This window comes from Phyllostomus hastatus, unplaced genomic scaffold (assembly GCF_019186645.2).
Source record: "Phyllostomus hastatus isolate PE091 unplaced genomic scaffold, TTU_PhHast_1.1 phas_contig_34, whole genome shotgun sequence".
Taxonomy (NCBI): domain Eukaryota; kingdom Metazoa; phylum Chordata; class Mammalia; order Chiroptera; family Phyllostomidae; genus Phyllostomus; species Phyllostomus hastatus.
In genome coordinates, this window is record NW_025333857.1 from 28,479,570 (window position 1) to 28,500,094 (window position 20,525).

Genomic DNA, 20,525 nt, shown 5'->3' on the forward strand with positions numbered 1-20,525 from the left:
GTCACTGTACTGGGAACAGCAACCAGCAAGACTGGATTGGATCCCAAGGTACTATTTTTTAAAAGGAGAAACAGGAGGAGGCAAACCTGCAACTCAAAGCAGAATGTGGCAACCAGGACAGGAGAGATACATACCAATCAATCTTACAGAAGAAATTCAGAGGCAGACGTAGAGATAACTTTAAGTGTAAGAATCTGCCAGAGGTGGAACTGGAACAGGGCCTTGAATATTGGTTGAATAGGACGTGCGCAGGTAAGGATGAAGGGGCAGAACAAGGGAACAGGGTGGTTAGCAAAGGCCTCAGCCGCTTAGGATAGATACACTGTGGAGCTCTGTTCTCTGAGGTGGCGGGAGCGTGTGGAGAAGTAGTGGGGAAAAAGGGCTGGACGCTGGTTTTGAAGTCTCTGGAGAAGTCCAGGCAGGAATGGAGGAGATGGAAGGGACCTACTGTACCTAAGAAACTTCCCATGGTCCGACTTCAACATATCTTCTTTTAAATAACATTGTTAAAGGTTGGAAAAAGAGGTGTAAAGAAAATAAATTGTAATTTTGTTGACTACATGTAACCAAAAACGGGAGACTTTTTGTTTAAACTGACTCTTGGTGATAATGAAATGAGAAGGTACTGGTACCTCAGAGTCCCAAACACAGGCCAAAAGCTGAAATCAAAATGGTAAACCAGAAGCAAAACTACAATTTATACATGGTTTTGGGGAAGTTGTAGTCCCAATTTAGAAAGCTGATTAATTTGAAAGTCATTTTACTCCTTATAAGAGTCTCCACCTTACAAAAAGAATCCTTAAATAATGAAGACAAAATAATTCAGTTTAAATCTTGGATTGTCTATTATTAACCAATCAAGTTTAGACTCAAAATAGGAAGGATCTGATCAGACATAATTTAAAAATACCCACAAAGCTGTTAAGCATGTCAATGCCTACCTATACCTTGATTTACACAAACCACATACGTGCACAAAACACACAAAATGCTCCATAAACCAAGACCTTTCAAGGGTCTGTAGTAAATGTTGTTTAAACAGGGAAAGTGAGGCAATTGATTAAAAAGACGATTATTTTAGAGTTATATCGAACATCAATTTCAAACGATTTTAGACAGTCTAAAAAATGGCCATTACATGAATTTGAAAGGCTTCATCTAGCACAACACAAGCCTTCTGGTGTGGAAAACACTTAAGTGTCACATTATGAAAGTAATTCTGAGTTGTTTTTGTTTTTAACATAACAAATAGCCTTCTCCGAAGTTAGTGCCCCTACTAGTAAAGCTTATTCAAAATTAATGGCCTTACTTGAATATTTTTATTACATTTTGAGGAAAACTCCCCTCCCAAACATACTTTCTACACTCCTTAAACCAACGACTAAATGTTCAGAATATTTTTCTAACTATAAATACAATTTAAATGTTCGTAAGTTTTTTTAGTAAACTCACTGTGATATATGTTAATGCTACACTCGTTTATGCTTTTCATCCACTGTAGATTAAGCTAAAGAATTTATAAGCCAAGAAAAACAACCTATATCTCCATGATTACATACACTATGAAACCAAAATATATCTAGTTTAAAACACATTTTTTAAAAGGGATGCACGTAAAAATATAATCTTTAAGCATCTGTGCAATCCTGTTCAAGCTCTTATCGAAATAATTTTCAGTGGATATTTACACATTCCTACTTAAAAGTAGCTTCTTGAGTTGGTAAATGCTACGGTGGTAAATGCCTCTTGGGTTATCTTTTCATTTAAAATGACCTTAGAAGGATAAAACAAGTTTTAGCTGGAAAGAATGTATAATACTCTCTTCCAAAAATCTTTTTAGGATACCAACAACATTAACTATTTCCTTTTTCAAATTTCCGTTGTTAAATTACTGTCGTGCTTCTGCCGCTTTAGCGGGGGGGAAAAAGAAAAACACGAACACGCACACCTTCAAACCCCAGCATTTTTCCTACTGCGTATATTGGTAAAATAAATTTTAAAAAAAAACCTCTTAGGTGTGTTTTAAAAGTATACACAAAGCAATCTGTACTTGTGTAACTTAGAGCAAGTTTTAAAATGCTAATCAACTTCCCGCAGCGCTCAAAATGGCTGAGGCGCTCAGCCACCACCAACGCGGCGCGAACACGAAAAGTGCGCCAAGCGCGCAGCGACGGCCACGCCATGCTGGCGTCCGTTACAGCGACTTTTCTAGAAAGACCGCTGCCCAATACGTTATCTACATAACCAGCTGGATTTCGATTTCACCAAAACAGGTAGCCCAAGCTGGCACCCTTCGAGTTTCAGCACAGCTCTCTCCTTAGAGCGGAGTCAGGGGTCCCTCGGAACCCCCAAAGGGGCGAACGGAGCAACTCCGCAACTCCGCTAGAGAGGCGGGCGGAAATACCGGGACCCAAGCCCAGCAGAGCGAAACCCCCAACTCACGCTGGAGATTGAGTTCCTGGATCTCGGGGACTCCTGAGCGAACCCGGCAACTTTGCTATGAAAGCGGAATCAGAGATTCTGGGAATTTGGGGGACCTCCCGAGGGAGCGAACTCTGTAACTGTTTGCTAAAGGGCTGGATCCAGGATCCCAGGGCCTCCGGAGCCCAGCGAACCCCATACCACCCTGCTCCGCCAGCGGGATCAGAGACGAGCCCCTCCGAGCGCGGTGTCGGCGCGTGGCTGGGAGCCCGGGGCGCGAGCGTGCCGCGGCTGCCCACAAGTAACTCTGCCTCCCCTTGCTTCCCAAACCCCGGCCCCGTGGTGCGGGTCAGGTCGGAGCAACTTTTCCGACAATGTTTAGGGCTTAACCCTGGTCCCGGGGCGCTCACCTGCGCGGCCATCACGCGCTGTCTTTCCGCGATAAGGTTGCACTTCTTGCACTGGCAGTCGCGCCACATGCAAAAGCGCTTGTGGCCCTTGAGTGGCGATGCGTAGCCGTGGTTCCTGCATCGAGCGCACTTGGGAAGCCGTGGGGACTTCTTGCTCCCCGCGCCCAGACCAGATGCCCCTGAGCCGCCACCGCCGCTGCCCCCGCCTCCGGAGCTCGAGGTTCCGAGTAGCTGCCCGCTCGCTTTGGCGAAGCCCCCGGCCTTGCCCTGCGGTGGTGCGCCGGGGGCGTGGGGGGCCTCCGCCGGTGCGGAGGGCTTGCTGAATGCATCATCGTTGGGCATGGTGCACCAAAGAGAAGTGCAAGTGCTCTTTGGTCGCCTCTCCGGTCTTCAGACCCCTGCAGAAGCACCCAGTCGACGGCTAGTCTCCCGAGAAGGCCCGCAAGCGTGTACGCTGCAGCCGGAGGTACAGCCGGAGTGACGAAGTCTGGACAGGCAATGCCCAGAGCAGTGGGGGGTTGCGCCCTTTTATATTTTCTTTTGGCGCGCGCGGCGCAGAACTTTTGGATACTTTTAAGAATGTTCCCGGGACTGCTTGGGCGGGAGAGGGCGCGGCCACGCCCACCGTCCCCTGACTCGAACCGCAATGCTCCTGTTCTTGTAAGTTTGCACAAGCTGCATACACTGATGGCATTGCTGCAAGGCTGCTGCACGGAGGGAGCTGGGCTCCCCAAGTCAGGAACAAAGCTTTGTATCATATTAGCGCAAGTTGCTTGGAGGAGGTGCGGGCCACCCCCTGGGGTCTTGCTGCTCCTTTCCCCCAATGAAGCCATTCCGCAAGTTCCATAGGGCAGACATTGCCAAAAGCCAACTTGGAAAGTGGTTTCTTTCTTCCTTAAGAGAATTAACTATGAGGGTGAAGGCTTGCAGAAAAAAAGTCTCTGCACTTACACCGGTAAATAAGACTCTCAATGTGTGGGGCTCATGCCCTCCAAAAATTGGGCCTTTCCCTTCTCCAGTTCCCCTTTCCTGCACCTGTGTCCATTTGCTCACAAGATTTCTATCTGTTGGCTCTAGATAACTTTCGTATCTATAGTTCCAGCCCTTGTTGCTTCTCACCCTAAGGTTCATATACCTTCTTCCTTTTGAGGCAGCTTCACTTAGGATCTGCAGGCATGAGAAACTCAGCCTTTAAAAAAAACAAACTAACTTCGGGGTGGGGGAACAAATGCAGACATTTATCAAAATTTATTCCATACTTAAGATTTTTACATTTTACTGTATGTATATAATTATACCTCCAAAAAACCCTGGATCATCTTGCTCCATTTGCCCCACCCTCCCCCTCCCCCCACCCATGTTTGTCTCTCTCTGTACTTGCACAGCAAATCCATATGTAAGGCCAGCCCTCCTCATGTCTGAATCTCTGCAGTAGCTCCCAGTTGGTCTCTTTATCTTCCAGTATATTCCATGCACACAGCAGCTGGCCCCTGTAGTGACCTGGTTTTGTTTTCCATGTAAAAACCCCAAGAGTTAAAGACCTAAGGCTACTGCTTAAAGGACTTAGAAAGATTTCCCTCTACATTTCTCAACCTCATATAGTTACCTACCAGCTTGGAGGAGTTCCTTGTTGGCCCTTATGTACCTCTTTGCTCAGGGCACTTTCATACCTTGCAGTGGCCATTGTCCAGCCAGGGGGTTGTCCTTACATCTTTCCCCCATGCTCCTTGCTTTTCCTGAGTGTTAGTGCTCAGGTTCCAAATTCTGGACTCCAACCCTAGGGGGCTAGGTCTACAAAGGAACACAGCCATCCCACCTTGGTTTTTCATCAAAATGGTTGTCCAGTGACCCTCTCTTTAGATGAGCGTTTTCAGCACTGAGCTCTGAAATCCTCTATCTGGCCTTTCCCATTCTTATTCTGAGGCCCTTCTCACAGGCTCTTTCCCTCCCTGGATTTTCCCCATTAGTGTTCTCTGTCTGAAATTAGTTCCTGAAGAAGCTCCCAGCTTTACACAATACCTGGTATCCTACCCATCAAGCCAGTGAAGCTCCACTCCTGATAGAGGGCAGGGTGCAATGGTTCATCTCATTCTGGAACCTGTTAAATGATAACCACTATTTTGTTCAGAAATATCTCTAAGTCTTCCATTAAAACCAATGTGCCAATTGTTGTTATCCACAATTTACTTTTGTTTTTCCATATTTACATTTTAATACAGTAACTAGACCTAAGTCATTCCCAAGGCTCAGTCAGATTTAGAGAATGAAGTAGATGCTGGAAGCAGTGGCTCTCAAATCTCAATTCTAGGGGGACACATGTTTCTTATGAGCACCCAACCACTAGAATCTATGATGGAGGAATTTAGGTCTATAGAAAATTGGGGACTAGGAATCTATGTGACCAAGGTATTATAACAAAATGTTGTGATACAGTTGATAGTCTAATAAAGCTTTTATTCACAAACCACAGAGGAGGTGCCAGACACAACATGGTCCAAAATGAAAGTAGGAGTGCCCCGAGGATGAACAGAGTTGTCCTGGATATTTGGACTAGTCTGGCCCTATTGTTTCCTTTCTTTCCTCTCCTCTTTCCAAAAATCAAAGCCAGGAAGGATGATGATGCAAATCTGTAATTATTGAGGTACAAAGATGTCCAAGACAAACTGACAAGTGGGCAATGGGGGCAGGTTGGTTCTAAAACAATGCAGACTTACACAAAGACTTCTTAGATACGATACCAAAAGCCCAAGTGATAAAAGAAAAAACTGACAGATTGACTACATCAAAATTCCAAACCTTTATGCTTCTAAAGATACCATTAAGAAAGTGAAAAGATAAGGCACAAACTGTGAGGAAAAAAAAAATATATATATATGATTTCCAAATATGTACTTTATATATAAAGTACACTCTCAGAGTTCTTTATACCCTAGATACAAGATCCTTTATTATATATATAAATATTTTATATATGTGTATATATTAAACACATTAAAATATATTTATAATATAAATATATTTAACATTAAATACTATATATTTATATAAATATATTGAAATATATTTCTATTATATAAATATAGATTATAATAAAGGATCTTATATCTAGTATATAAAGAACTCTGGGAGTATATAATACAATAATAATGCAACCCAATTGAAATATGAGCAAAATTTTTAATAAACATAGCATCAAAGAAAGTATTTGGTCAATAAGCACATGGGAAGATGCTCAGTATTATTAGTCATTAGGGACATGCAAGTCAAAGCAACAACAACATAGCACTTCACACTCACTGGGATGGCTATAATCAAAAACAAACAGTAGCAAGTATTGGCTAGGATGTGGAGAAACTAGAATTCTCATACATTGTTTGTGGAAATGTAAAATGGCACAGCCATTTTAGAGACTTTATCATATGACCCAACAATTCCACTCCTAGATGTCTACCACAGAGAAATAACATCATGTTCACACAAACATTTGTACATGAATAACCATAGCAACATTGCTCATTTGAAACAATCCAAATGTCCATCAACTGTTGAATGAATAGGCCAAATGTGATTGGTATACACAGACAATGGAATATTATTCATCCATCACAAGGGGTAAAGAAGTGATATGTGCAACAGCAAGAATGAATGTTGACTATATCATGCTAAGTAAAAGAAGCCAGATTCAAAATACCACATATTGTATGTTTCCATTTATATAAAATGTCCATAAAACAATTCTTAGTTACTAGGGGGTACTGTTGGGAATGCAGAATGAGTGCAAATGAGTATAAGGGATCTTCTCGGGGGTGATGCAGTCTAAAATAGGATTGTGGTAATGCTTGCAGAACTCTGTACTGCAAATAAAATTATTTGATGAAAACAAGGGAATTTAATGGTATATAAATTTTATCTCAACAAATCTATTTAAAATTTTGAATTAAGGACAAAAAAATCCCATGATATACAGTATGTTTCCATTTGTGAAACAGGAACTAATGTGTATTTATATCTGCTTGAGTAGGTTTTTAATTTTCCCTGGTTTATAGGATTATGGATGATACTCTCCTTATACTTTGTTTTTTGCCTTTTCAGAGCAGGTGCATGTTCTTGCTCCCTGCCTTCCGTCTCTTCCCCCTTGGACGTGTGGTAAGAACGGACTTATGTGTTGGGGCCTCGCCTGCACAGCCTCAGCCCTGTGATCCAGCCCCCGCATTGTTAGCATTAGAACTTGGAACTCATGCTCATTTTACAACAAATTATTACATGTTTTGCTGTCCATTTACCATGGCTGTGTGGTGCTTATGTCTTATTTTCTGATTTTGAAAACACTTCACAGGCATTACTTTCACCATCAGAAAAACCAATACATTATTTTATTGGTGAGGCAGTATAGCATAATTAAATACCTGGCTTTGAATACCAGCTGTGTGACCTTAGGCAAGTTTCTTAACCTCTCTGTGACGAAGTCTGCTCATCTGTAAAAGAGAGTAATAATAAGTACCTACTACAAAGTCTTGTTAGGAAGACTAAATTAGTTAATACTCATGAAGCACTTTGAAAAGTATCTGGCACACAGTAATATGTCTATTGTCATTATTATTTTCATAATGGAAAGAAAAAATAATAGGAAAAAAAGAGTGGTAAGGTTACATATACATATAACCTTACATATATCAGAATAACTTGCGGGGGCGGGAGCTCTATTAGAAAACACCAATGATAAACATCATCTGCCTTTCATTTTGTCCGTGGAAAGCAGTTTTTGCCCCAAGTCTTGACACAACATGTAACGGGAAAGTCTCCAGATACAGGGGTAGGCAAAAGTTGTGAGTATGCAAAACAGTTTATTCTTATATTAGTATTTATTTATTGCTGTATTATTTATTTGTATTATTTGTCTTATTGTTTCATATACTTGTGATTTATCTTTTAGGTAATGATGGCTGGTAACTTAACCTACTTTTGCCCACCCCTGTGTACGATACCATATGAAGCAAATATTCAGCTCAGGTGTCAAGTGTAGAGCTTTGAGTCAGCGGGCTTGACCCCATGATCTGGTGAATAACTGTGTATGCGCAGTGCCCCAGTGTGTGACTGGTGTGAGGAACCTAGGGTGACATGAGACTGGTAGGGCCTCGTGGGAGAGGGAAGGCTGAGCTGTGTCCTGTGAACCTCACGCAGCTTCGAGTAGGCACAAAGGGGAAAACAGGACATTCTAGGTCGTGGGAACAAGAGATAGAAGGCTGGGCACTGGGAGTGAGCCTGTGGGTTGGGGGAGAGGGCACAGACATGCCAGTGTAGAACAGTGGAGTCAAGCTGGAGCCCAGCAGGAGATAAGGTTGGGGAGATAACACAGCACTTTGCCCGCCAGTGAGGAATTTGGCTTTCATCCTATAGGAGAATGATGGAGGCTTTTGTCCTTGAGGTGTTTAAGGAATGAAAGTGATGAGTCTGCCGATCACTGCATGATTTCAACAAGACACTTAATGTCTCTAAGCCTTCAGTCCTTATGAGGAGATGATGATATCATAGGACCAAAGATATTAGTAAGATGCCCAGAACCATGCCTGACACACAGAAAATGCTCCGTCATTGTTGGTAGCCGATGCTAACTTCAGCTTGGATCGGAGCAGCAGGAGAGATTTGAAAGCAGGTAGTGCTGGACCTGGTTGCTCAGGAAGATGGTTATGTCTGAGGTTGCAGCAGTGGAACTTAATTACCAGCCATCTTCCTCTATGCATTCCCGTTCCCACTCATGGCCCCAGAGATGGAATCCTGGGAAGCGTGGCATGTAGAAACACATACCTCACAGTCAGGCTGCCTGTGTTATAGTCCCAGCTTTGCCACTTACCAGCTATGCACCTGTTCAGCACATCATTTACCCTCTGGGCTTCCAATTGGAAATAACCTGAGAATTGTAGAGATGGAGTGACTGACGTATAAAGGGTACAAGAGAATAAGCACCATCTAATTGTGATCTGTTGTTGCTTTAGAATTCTGTAGGAAGAATTTTGAAGCACATGTTGACCATGAGGGGACTAGGAGGCCAAGTTTTAGGATCTGGCCAGTTTGCTAGTTCCTCTCAAGTAAATTGTTCCCAAGAAGGTCAGTAATTAGGAGCACAGCCTGGAACCTAGAAACAAGTGACAGAACTTCTGAGTAGCAAACATCTCTCACAAAGCACATCATTCTCACACTATCTGAGCATCCGGAGCCAGTCTGAACCTCTTAGGAAGACAAAAGGACACCATAAGGTGGCACATCATAAGCAGCATAATGGCAGAGCAGCAAAGGTGACAGCTGATGGCAGGGAGGAAGCAGCACAGCCACAAACAGGGAAGTGGGTTTGTGTTATTCAGGACAGAGACCCCAGGAGCATTGCTGTTTTATAAGACTGTACAGTGATGGATTTTCACATGTAATCCCGGCGAGTTGTCAACAAAAGATTAATTCATGTCTAGTCCCTTTCTCTCTGTTCAATAAGAGTTAAATATTCTAAGATATTTCCCAATAAAAATTGTCAAAATGTGAAAGTTTTGACATTTAAAGGGGAAAGCATACATTATTTAGAAAAACCAATGAATATAATACAGGTTAAATGAAGTAATCTAGAGAAAATGCACTCATAATCTAGAGGAATTTTAAAATGTATTTTAAAGATAATTATAGATGACTTTTCAGTATTAACTGCTCCTAGAAATTATCAGCAGCATACTGACCCTTTTCCATTAATCTAAAGAAAAAGAAATAGCTTACCATCACACGTTTTTCTTATAGGATTAATTGCTTAAAATTCCAAGAAAAATCTGGTTTAAAATTTTTATTTTTACAAAGTTAAATTTGATGGAGAAAAAGTAACTACATAGCTTTACTGTTTGATATTTACGAGGTGCAAACAAATGTCAAGTTGCTATTTTAGCTTCTAGTGTACAAATGCATTATTTTAACTGACCATTTATAAATAAAAACAATTAAAAGATTTGATAATCTACTTAAGTACTTTCTAAACAATTAATTATCTGGTAAATTGAAGCTCTCTCAGGAGTTCTCTTGTGCCTTCTGCTATAAAGACTTAAAAGAACAGAGGAAACAGTGAAAACAAATCCTAAACTAAAATTTCATTTAAGTGTTTCAAATAAATCAGAAGTTAAAATGTATATCGACAAAGGTGCTCAGACACATCCCCCATTGGGTTCAGTAGCCACTCTCTTACTGATATCTTGATTTGCTAACACAATAAAAGCAAGACAAACAGATATATTAGCAGTGCTAATAACAATGTAAGTATGCCTGTATTTTTACCGTAGGCTGTTTATATGAGGTAGAGAGGTGGGACTGGTAAGATTAATATTTTGTGGCTCATTCAAAGTTTAAAAATTGAAACCTTTTGTAGACACATAAATATTGGCTATTATGTATTTTATTAAATTTTTTTTTCTGGCCAAAGAAGGCCTTGTCAATTTTCTACTTTACCAGAGAATAGAAGAAAACTACGCTTAGTTTTAGAGATACATTATAAAAACAAAACTTCACTTAATTCCAAAAGAAAGAACGATAAGCCAAGAAGCCAAACAGTGAGGGTGACTATGGTATCGATGCCAAGAATCAGACTAACTATACTCATTGTAATAATTAACACAGATTGTTTTAGAACCACCTGCAACTATAAAATGAGAAAAAAATTATATTCACGCATACATTTCTATACTTCAGTTGATTATATGGTTATTGTCTGAGTTGGCTGCTGGGACTTGAGGGGGTCAAAAAAACACCCTTAACCAAATAGGACTTTGGAATATTATAAAGACAATTCCTGGCCCTTGAAAAACAAGATAAATGAACTATTTCATTATAGGAAACATCAGTTAGAGTTCAGTTCAAAAGAAATCTCCAGTTAGTGCAGGATTCATTGCCAAATGAAAGGTGACATTATTTGCCAAGGAGTTTAGAAAATGAAAAACACTAAGGACTGGAGCAGAGAGGGGGTCTTCCTGGAAGAAGCAAGCTTTCAGAAAAGTAGTATTTGGATTAATGAACCAAATCATGAAGGGGTGGTAAACTGATGCAAACTACAATTAGATCATCCAAGAGGGGACTGGGACAGTCTCATGATGGGGATTTACATGCATCCTTGACTCTGTCCCTGAAATTTCCACCCCTGGGGTGTCCATTTTCTCCACCCCTCATCTGTCCTTGCTGCTCTCCCCGTCCCTAGTGGAAGCTTTAACAGGCTCAGGAGGAACACAGAGCTTTTCTTTGCTTCCAGGGAGTTTTTACTGAGATAAGCCTGGGGAACTTTTAATTATTATTATGATTTACAAATATTACTAAAACGGGGAAAAGCTACAAGAAAATAATCAGAGTGCCAAGAATCGACAGTATAGCTTGCAAAGTGTAAACTCGTATTCTTCCTGGGGATCCCAAGGAGAAAGATCTTGGCTGGGGCTCTCCTAGCCTGCAGTCAGATTTGCGCACCACCCCCCCCCCACCCCCCCCCCTCCCCCCCACCAGCCCTCCCCTCCCCCACCAGCCCTCCCCTCCCCCACCAGCCCTCCCCTCCCCCACCAGCCCTCCCCTCCCCCACCAGCCCCGCCCCTCTTCCCTGCCCCTCCTCCACCCCCAGGCAGGGGCCATCTTTACACAGGGGCCCCTGCCAGCCATTGGTTCTCTGCACGTGACTGGCGCCATCTTGCTCACACCCACTGATGGAGGTCCTGGGGCTGGCCTGGAGTTGTCTTCCCGCCCCTTTTCAGGCCAGATTTCCTTCCCGGAAGACCCGCCCCCTCTGCAGTGATAGACAGGTAAAGTCTTCTTGCCTTCTGGGAGCTCACAGCGGCCTCCACCTGGGAGTATGTCCAGTGGATTCTTATGTGCTGTGGGTGGCCCTAGCACAGTGGTGTTCGGGTGTAGGGTCGTGGGGGTAGAGGGTGGGGTTGAAATGTTTACATCTGGTGAAGTAGATGTTCCACATGGCACATAAATGTATGCAGAATACTAAAAAAGATTGTTTTTCGTTTACTGAAATTGTGGGTGTTCTTTGGTAAATATGCTGACCCTACTTTTAAAGGGTTCTTGGAAACACCGTTTCCCCAAGGTCTCTTAGAAGTAGAAAAAAGACCCGTGGGCCAGAAGTGCTCCCGCTGCAGCCCTGGAAGCCAAATTCCAACCCACCACAGTTCATGTCGGGCTGCAGACTAAGAATGGGTTTTACATTTTTAAACACTTGAAAGAAAATCTAAAGTAGTATTATTTTCAAAAATGAAAATTATATAAAATTCAAACGCCAGTGTTCATAAACAAAGACCAAAAGTTTTATTGGAATGCCTATCTATCCCTTGATGTTCATAGCTAGCTGCTTTGGAGATGCAAAGGAAGAGTTCAGGAGTTGTGAGAGAGGCTATCTGGCCCACAAAGCCTAACCTGTTTGCTACCTGGCCCTTTAAAAATTGTGAGAACCCCTGCTGCACACTTCCATTTTTTGAGGCTCCTAGCATGATTTACAAAAAAAAAAGATACGTCAAAATGGGGTAATGCATTTGGAGGTGCGCCCAAAGGCTGGGTCTAAAATGGTCCTGCCTTTGCCCCTCAGCCTCCCCACCAACCTCCAGGCCCAGCTGCCTGGTGGGTTAGTGGATGAACATGACATAGGCCCGGTCTGGCAGAGCTCAGGTTTGCCAGGGCAGACAGTCGTGTAAACGAAGTGTTCAGCTGGAAGTATATTAAGGAAGAGAATGGAGAGTTATGAGCAGCACCCAGTTTTAGGAGACAGTCCGGAAGACAAGAAAGAGCGTATATAATACTTCAGCCAAGTAGGAAGATAGAGGTTTGAATGCATGCAAGTGTATGATGTATTCCAGAAATTTAAAAAAAGTTAAGTTTGGCTACGCCTGAGAGGCAGGGGACATCAGGTGGGTGGGGTGGAGAAAATACTAAAGATAACAGCGATACTTAACAGAGGTCACGTAAAGCATTCTCTATGCCTACCACTGTTGTAAGTGCTTTCTGTATTACTTTATCTAATTATCACAACAGCCCTGTCATTATCCCACTTTGTAGATGGGAATTCTGTGGTATAAAGAGGTCTATTGTGTTCCCTATCTAAAAAAGGGAGGACAGTAGGAGGTGGACCCAGACTCACATTATTAACTTCATTCTAGAAAGGTCAGGTTGCTCATCTCTCCTCCTTAGAGAGTGGCAGTGGGGACAAGTGCATAGTGGGAGTGGAGAAGTGAGATATTTCTTGAGTCCTGGGACTAGCTCAGACAATTGTGTGAATGGGGGTAGCAACTTAATTAGAGTGATCTATATACACTGAGCTCTCTTAGAGCAACAGCAAACAAAATGAAGGGAGAGGTAATCAGTTAAGTGTGATACAGACTGTAGATGCTCTAGAAAAGCAGAGAGGAAAGAAGATGATTATTTCTTCTAAGGGAGTGGTGGCTGGTGTCAGAGGAGCTGGCCTTTCAGCTGGTCTTTTGGACACTCAGAAACAAAGGGGTGTTTCCAAGACAGTCTTTGCCATCATTCTGTTTTGTCCTGTCCAGCACCTGTTGGACTCTGGCAGCTCATTAATGTTTGCTGAATGAATGTGTACATTTTAAAATATACATTTACTTTTGAATAACTAATAGAATCAATCGTTCAAAAATTAAAACTTTCAAAAATCTGAAAGATGACATTTTTTCCCACCACTGTTCCCTTTCACCCAGCTCACCTCCACAGAGGCAACGAGGTTTTACATTTTTTGAGATTTATTGCCGTGACCACCACTTTTTAGACTGGCTGGGAGTCACCCCCCACCATGGATGTGAAAACCCTCCCTCAGAACCTGACAGCTCCAGAGGCGGCCTGGTGCAGTGAAAGACTGGCTTTGGGGCCAGACAAACTTGAATTCCTATCCTTGTTCTGTATTCCCTTGAAAAATTATTGAACTCCTCTTTAGGTTTTACATCTAAATTGGGGGTAGTGATTCTCTAGGGATATGAAGATTAAATGAAATGAGATAATGAATATAAGTAGCCTGACTAGGTGTGTGGTACCGAGGAGGGAATTGATTCTCACCTTCATTTCATTGTGTTGCTGTGCAGTGTCCCTCGGAATTCTCTTCCTCATTCTTCCCTCCATCCTTTTATTCCACCTAGTGTGACAAGAACCACATAATGACCTGCAGGGCTACAACATGAACCTTAAAAACATTATGCAAAGTAAAAGAAGCCAATCATAGAAGACCACATTGTGTATGACTCCATTTATACAATACATGTAGGAAAGGTAACTCTATGTAGGTTCATGGTTTCCAAGGGCTGGGATATGGGAGGGTGGGTATGAGGAGTGACTGCTAATGGATACAGGGTTTTCTTGCAGGGGACAGGGGGGCAGGTGGTAAAAATGTTTTAGAATTGAGGTGGTGGATTTGGCGTAGTCTCAATGTGCCAAAAACCATTGGACTGCACACTTGAAATGGGCAAATTTCATGACATGTGAATTATATCTCAATAAAATTGTTATTTAAAAAATGCCCTGGCAGGAAGGTAAGGTAGAGGAGGAAGAGATAGAAGGACCTACAAGTAGCAAAGAAAAAGGGCTGCACTCGGCTTGCAGGTCTAATAGAGGAATGAGCAACAAAGGGCCTACACTTTAGTCCTGGCTCAGCCTCCAGCTGGCTGTTTAACCTTGGAAAATCCCCTCACCCCTCTGTGCTTTGCTACCTCATTAAGAAATAAAATAAAATGAAATTTTAAAAAGGAGGTAGAACTTGATGACCTAGGGTTTCTTTCTCATCTAAACGTCTACAGTTTGCCTCCTGCCCCAGCTGGGGGAGGAGAGGTGAGGGGAAGCCAGAGATAAGAGGAAAGCAGAGATCCTGGCTAGGGCTCTGCCCTCCTCTCTGCCCTGCTCTGCACCCTGCCCTCCCCTTGAACCCGAAGCCTTTGTTCAGCTTCCCCCAACCCTGAAAGTGCATGCATGCACGGGGAGAGAGTACGTGGGTTGGGTCAGGTCAGGGTCATAGAAGGCGCAGTCAGGAGCCACGCTTGCAGATCCTATTCCATTTTCTAGGAGAGATTACAAACCTTGGGAAGGAAGCAACTTGGGAAAATAAATGTAGATTCGAGGTAAATTCTCCAGCCAGAGAGGTGGTTTTCCACCTACTCATAAGGATAACTCTGCCATCATTAAAGTGCATTAGTATCCTTTAATATATAATAGTGAGCTGCATTTAAGCATGTACATTGTAATTTTTTTATTGTGCTAAAGGATGCATAAAGTGTACCATTTTCACCATTTTAAGTGTACACTTCAGTGGCATTAAACATATTCACACTGTTGTACAACCATTACCACCATCCATCTCTATTTTAAAATTTTTCAGTTGAAGTGTAACAAACATAAAATGAAAAAATCCTGTGCTTTGCTCCATGAACTTTTACATTTCCATATACCAGCCACTTTGATCAAAATATAGACCACTTACAGCACTCTAGAAGGCTCTCTCAGCCCCCTCCCAGCAATTACATTTGAATGTTTTTTCCTTCTAAATTTAACTCTTTGATTGAAAAAAAAAAAAAAAACACCAGCTGGTTCACAAACAACCTAGATGGTTTTGCAAATTGCATAGTCAGTATCTTAATGTTTCATTCCCAAAAGTTCAAGTGCCAGAGTACTTGGCAGGAAGGCACTGAGCTAGCACAGTGCACACACTGTTCTGTGGAAGGTCTGCTCTCCTCTGGCCAGCTGGAGCCTCCTTGTTGCACACCTCAGGGCCAGTGCATGGACTGAAAAATTCTTGTTGGAATGCACTCTAAATTCTCACTGCAGATGGGACAAAGGGGACCACCTTTCTGGTGAACAATATCTGCAAGGATATTTTCTACTTGCTGCCAGGTAATTTGTTGGTAAGGCATCCAAACCTATGCCCCATCAATGAGGTCAAAATGTCAGCTGGTTCTGTAGCTGGATTAACAATGATATAGCCTAGCCCATTTTACCATTCTGTAGCAGAAGCTAAAAGTTAAACAAGGTTAGCATCAGCCCATTTTTTTAGGCTTTAAATATAAATTAAACTTAATTTTTATTGGGACATATAATACTAGTTGCAAGTGTACAACAGTGATTAGATATGTGTGTATACTGTGAAATAATCACCACAATAGGTCTAGTTAACACCCATCACCACACATAACTACACTTTTTTTTCTGGTGATGAGAATTTTAAGGTCTACTCTGTTAGCAACTTTCGAATATGCAATATTGTTAACTATAGTCATCATGCTCTACATTACATAACCAGGACATATTTATTTTATAACTGGAAGTTTATACCTTTTGACTACCTCTACCCATTTTTTTTCAATATTTAAATCTGTGGACTCTTTGCATGTAGGAAAAAAAGCAGAGTTCAGTATAATTCATCAGATTAAGAAAGCAGCCAGTAGGAAACTAGGGAAAATAAATAAAGGAGTTTGAAAAGGAAAAGTTGGAAAAGGATCATATCAATCCCAAAGAGAGGAAAAGATTACACAGTTTTATGCAGGAAACCCAGAAGAAGACAAAAACAAACAAACCCTGCTGATCATCCACATTCTTACCTGCAAAGTTGGCTCCCTGCATTTCTCACCTTCAGCGGAAGCCCTGTGAAAGCCCACGTTTTATTCACCACTGTCTCTCCTGAGCTCAGCACAAGTAAGGACCTGGCATGTGGCAGTCAAGAACCAGGAAGCATATGAGGGAAATCATATGGTATTTGTATTTATCTGACTAGTTCACTGAGCATAATACCCGCTATGTCCATCCATGCTGTTCACAAAAACATTCATTCTTTTTTATGGCTGAGTAACATTCTGTTGTATATATATGTACCACAGCTCTTTAATCCTCTGGATACATGGAATCTAAAGAAAAAAAATAAAATTGAAACAGACTCATAGACACAGAGAGCTGACTGGTGGTTGCCAGAAGGGTGGGGGTTTGGAGGACTGGGTGAAAGAGGAGAAGGGGTTAAGAAGTAGTTACACCTTATTCACAGGGATGTGAAGTACAGCATAGGGAATATAGTCGATAATACTGTGATAACTACGTATGGTGCCAGTTGAGTACTAGACATACGGAGAGGATCACTATGTAAAGTATATGATCGTTTAACCACTAAACTATACACCTGAAACAAATACAAAATTAAATTGCAAGTAAACTTGAAAAAAAATTTAAAATGAGCAGGGACACAAATAAGGACATATCAGCTAGAAAGGCCCACTTCCAACTGGAAACAATGGCCAAGGCAGGGAGAGGGGGAGGCAAGGAGGAAGAGTCGCCAGGGAAACAGTCACCTACTCAGAGTGATATGTGCTAGTGCTAGTGCTTCCCAGGGTGGGCGCAGAGGAAAAGAAGGAAATACACCTACGGGGAATTTTTTTTCTTTTTAAGCAATGGAACAGAAGAGGAAAAATGTGTAACTATGTGAAGTAATGAGTGTTAACTAGACCTATTGTGGTGATCATTTCACAATATAAAAAAATTTTGACTCATTATGTTGTACACCTGAAACTACAATATAACATAACTAGTATAATCTAATTCATATATGCCAATTATATGTTGATTTTTTTAAAGTATCAAGGGAGGCCCCCTGGTCCTTACCACAGGCTGTGCTCTTACACTGCCTGTGCAGAAAGAGGAGGCAGAGTAAACCCACCCCATATACACTTCAGCCCAGGCCCTTTGCCTGGTCTGCATTGTGAATGGGGGGACATGGAGAAGAAGAAAAAAAAAAAGAAAAAACTATCAAGGGAAGTAAACACTTACAAGGAAGGAGGTAGATTTGCCCAGGGAATATGAGGGAAAAGCCTTTTCTTTAAATCAACAGCACTAGTGATTGTGAAGTATATAGCTCACTGTGACTTTAATTTGCATTCCTCTAAGGACTAATCCTGTTGAGTATCTTTTCATGTGCTTCTTAATGATGCTTTCATCATCTTTGGAAAAATACCTATTCAACTAATTTGCTCATTGTTAATGGGGCTGTCTTTTTATTCATGAGTTTTAAGAGTTCTTACTCTGGGTACAAGTCCTTTATCAAACATGTGATATGCAAATGTTCCCATCCAGTCTGTGAGTTCTTTTCATTTTCGTAATGGTGTCTTCGGAAGCATAAAAGTTTTGAATTTCAGTCAAATTGAAATTGTCAGTTGTTTTTTCTGTTGTGGATTTGCTTTTAGAGTGTTTGCTCTAAGCATGTTATGGCCAAGGACTCCTCACCTAGCCCAAGGGAAGACGTGCTTCATACAGTTGGAGAAGGGAGGCTAGTTGTTCACTGTAGTATGCATGATTTTATGTATCGATGGGACATTTAGAACTAGATTTTTGAATGCTTTTTGAGGTATTTGAGTACATATTTGATGAGAAATCATTTAAATTTCGTTATCAATTTGTAATGACAATAATAGCAGCTAAGATTCATTGAACATTCGGTGCTAGGCACATGGCTGAATTCTTTAAATGAACAAATCTCATTTAATCCTCACACCACACCTGTGAAGTAAGCACTGTTACTATCATTGCTTAAAAGATGGGGAAACTGAGGCACAGAGAGGATAAGTGAAGTGGTAAAGTAAGGATTGTAACTGAGGTAATCTGAATTGGGAGCCCATTCTCAATCACTCCTTGGTGGGTGACACCTAAGCACCTGTCCAGAATTCCAGTGAGCCTTGTCTGACTGTGCAAGTACAAGCCTCCTGATTCTCAGCTTCTTGCTGGGAACTGGCTGTGGGATCAACAAGTCTTCAGTGATTTTTAGGAGCATAGGAAAGGTGCACCTGTACAAAATTTTCTTCACTGCTCTCTATGGCCTGTAATGTTTGTCTTGCAGAGTCATTTGTTTTAGGGTAAAGCAATTTAGGGTAAACCAATTTAGGGTAAAGCACATCTGCAACGTGCTTGGTGATCTTGATCTCAGCATAACGTTTCTCTGAGTATGCACCTTATCTTTCTAAATGATTATAAGCTCCAAGATGACTGAAATCATTTTTTATTTTTGCATGTGTTTTCAATTCTGGGCCTTTCGATTCATGGTCTGTGGGACTTTCTCTGTGGGAAAGGCAATCTGCCAGACACCCCCAAGGATGTTAATAGTCCAGTACCACCTCTTGATACTAATATCTGTGCAGAGGTTCCCAGCCCTCACAGGGAAAGAATTCCAACTCCAAACCTCTGCGAGGACAGTTTGTGGTTACAAATTCTCCTGGAAGGTATTTTCCTCACACCCACTCCCTGCACCCAAAACCAAGGCCCAGGCAAACAAGCTTCCCTATCATCTTGGTCAAGGGGTGTGATTTTTCTGGTCCACACTTCCTTTCAGGTATATCCTTTTTTAAAAGATTTTGTTAATTAATTTTTAGAGAGTGGGGAAGGGAGAGCAAAGGAGAGGGAGAGAAACATTGATGTGAGAGAGAAACATTGATCAGTTGCCTCTCATACACACGCCAACTGGGACTAAACCCACAACACAGGCATGTGCCCTGATCAGGGATTGAACTGGCTACCTTTCAGTTTGTGGGGTGACGCCCAACCAGCTGAGCCACACCGGTCAGGGCTCAGGTATATCCTTTGAAAAGCCCCAGCTTTGTGTTGGGGTTGGGGCATCAATTACAACTTAGTTTTCAGGGACAGCCAAAATTCTTGTGTCCTGGCCCTGTGAGGGTTTTTAAAAAACCAAGCCCCTGGGTTACTAAGATAGGAGCAGCCCCTACCACGGTACCCAAGAATCCATCCTCTTACCCTTAGTTTTTTAACTTATTGGGTTTTTTGTTTTTTTGTTTGTTTGTTTGTTTGTTTGTTTTACCTCTGGGGAAATGTCCATACTACCTGTTAAATCTATAGATTCAGTGCAATCCCTATCAAAACACCAATGGTATATTGCACAGAATTAGAACAAATAATCCTAAAATTTATATGGAACCACAAAAGACCCCAAATAGCCAAAGCAACCTTGAGAAAGAAGAACAAAATTGGAGGGATCGTGCTACCTGATATCAAACTATACCAGGTCATAGTAATCAGCACAGCATAGCACTGGCATGAAAGCAGACACATATACCCATGGGACAGACGAGAGAGCTCGGAAACAAACCCATGCTTACATGGTCAAGTAGTCTATAACAAAGGAGGCAAGAACATACAGTAGGGTAAAGACAGCCTCTTTGAAAAATGGTGCTGGGAGAACTGGACAGATACATGCTCCCAAAATAAACTAGACCCCTTTCTAGCTCCCTTAATTTTTGTCAGCTATGAATTTAAAGGATATTTATAATATTTTTTCAGAATGATAAGTCTTCTGTTGTGGGAAGTTGCTCAAAGTATCTATCTTGCCATTTATTTTTGGAAATGGAAGTCAGTTGAGAACCATATCTTAATTAGCCTTTGCATTTTCCTCAAAACCTAACACAGTGTTATTACTCAGAAGATAGATGCTTAATCATAAATAACAGTTATATGAATGTGCTGTTCACAAGGGAAAACATATTAGCACATGAATATGGGTCTATGTATCATATTTTAATCTCAGATGAATGCCAAATTCATTCTCCAAAGGGAAACAGTGCCTGATAGGGAGTTGTCGTGGGGAAGAGGAAAGCAGTGGACAAGCACCAGGGTTCAAGAGCAAGGGGGGCGCTCAGGAAAGCCATGCCCAGGGCAGGTTCC

The 20,525-nt window shown here is 41.8% G+C and overlaps 1 protein-coding gene and 1 non-coding gene across 3 annotated transcripts in view; one reads left to right on the forward strand and one right to left on the reverse strand.

Annotated features, from left to right (window-relative positions):
• Window positions 1-3,173, reverse strand: part of DMRT1 (doublesex and mab-3 related transcription factor 1) — a 93,662-nt gene extending 90,489 nt beyond the window's left edge. For both annotated transcript variants that reach the window (XM_045840917.1, XM_045840916.1), the window contains exon 1: window positions 2,832-3,173. In XM_045840917.1, coding sequence (XP_045696873.1) covers window positions 2,832-3,173 — 342 coding nt within the window. The remainder of the gene's footprint in view (window positions 1-2,831) is intronic.
• A 14,275-nt stretch (window positions 3,174-17,448) lies between these two features.
• LOC123820309 lies at window positions 17,449-17,580 on the forward strand. Its single transcript, XR_006785941.1, has one exon. It is a non-coding gene; the product is annotated as a small nucleolar RNA SNORA51 (small nucleolar RNA).
• The last annotated feature ends 2,945 nt before the right edge of the window (window positions 17,581-20,525 follow it).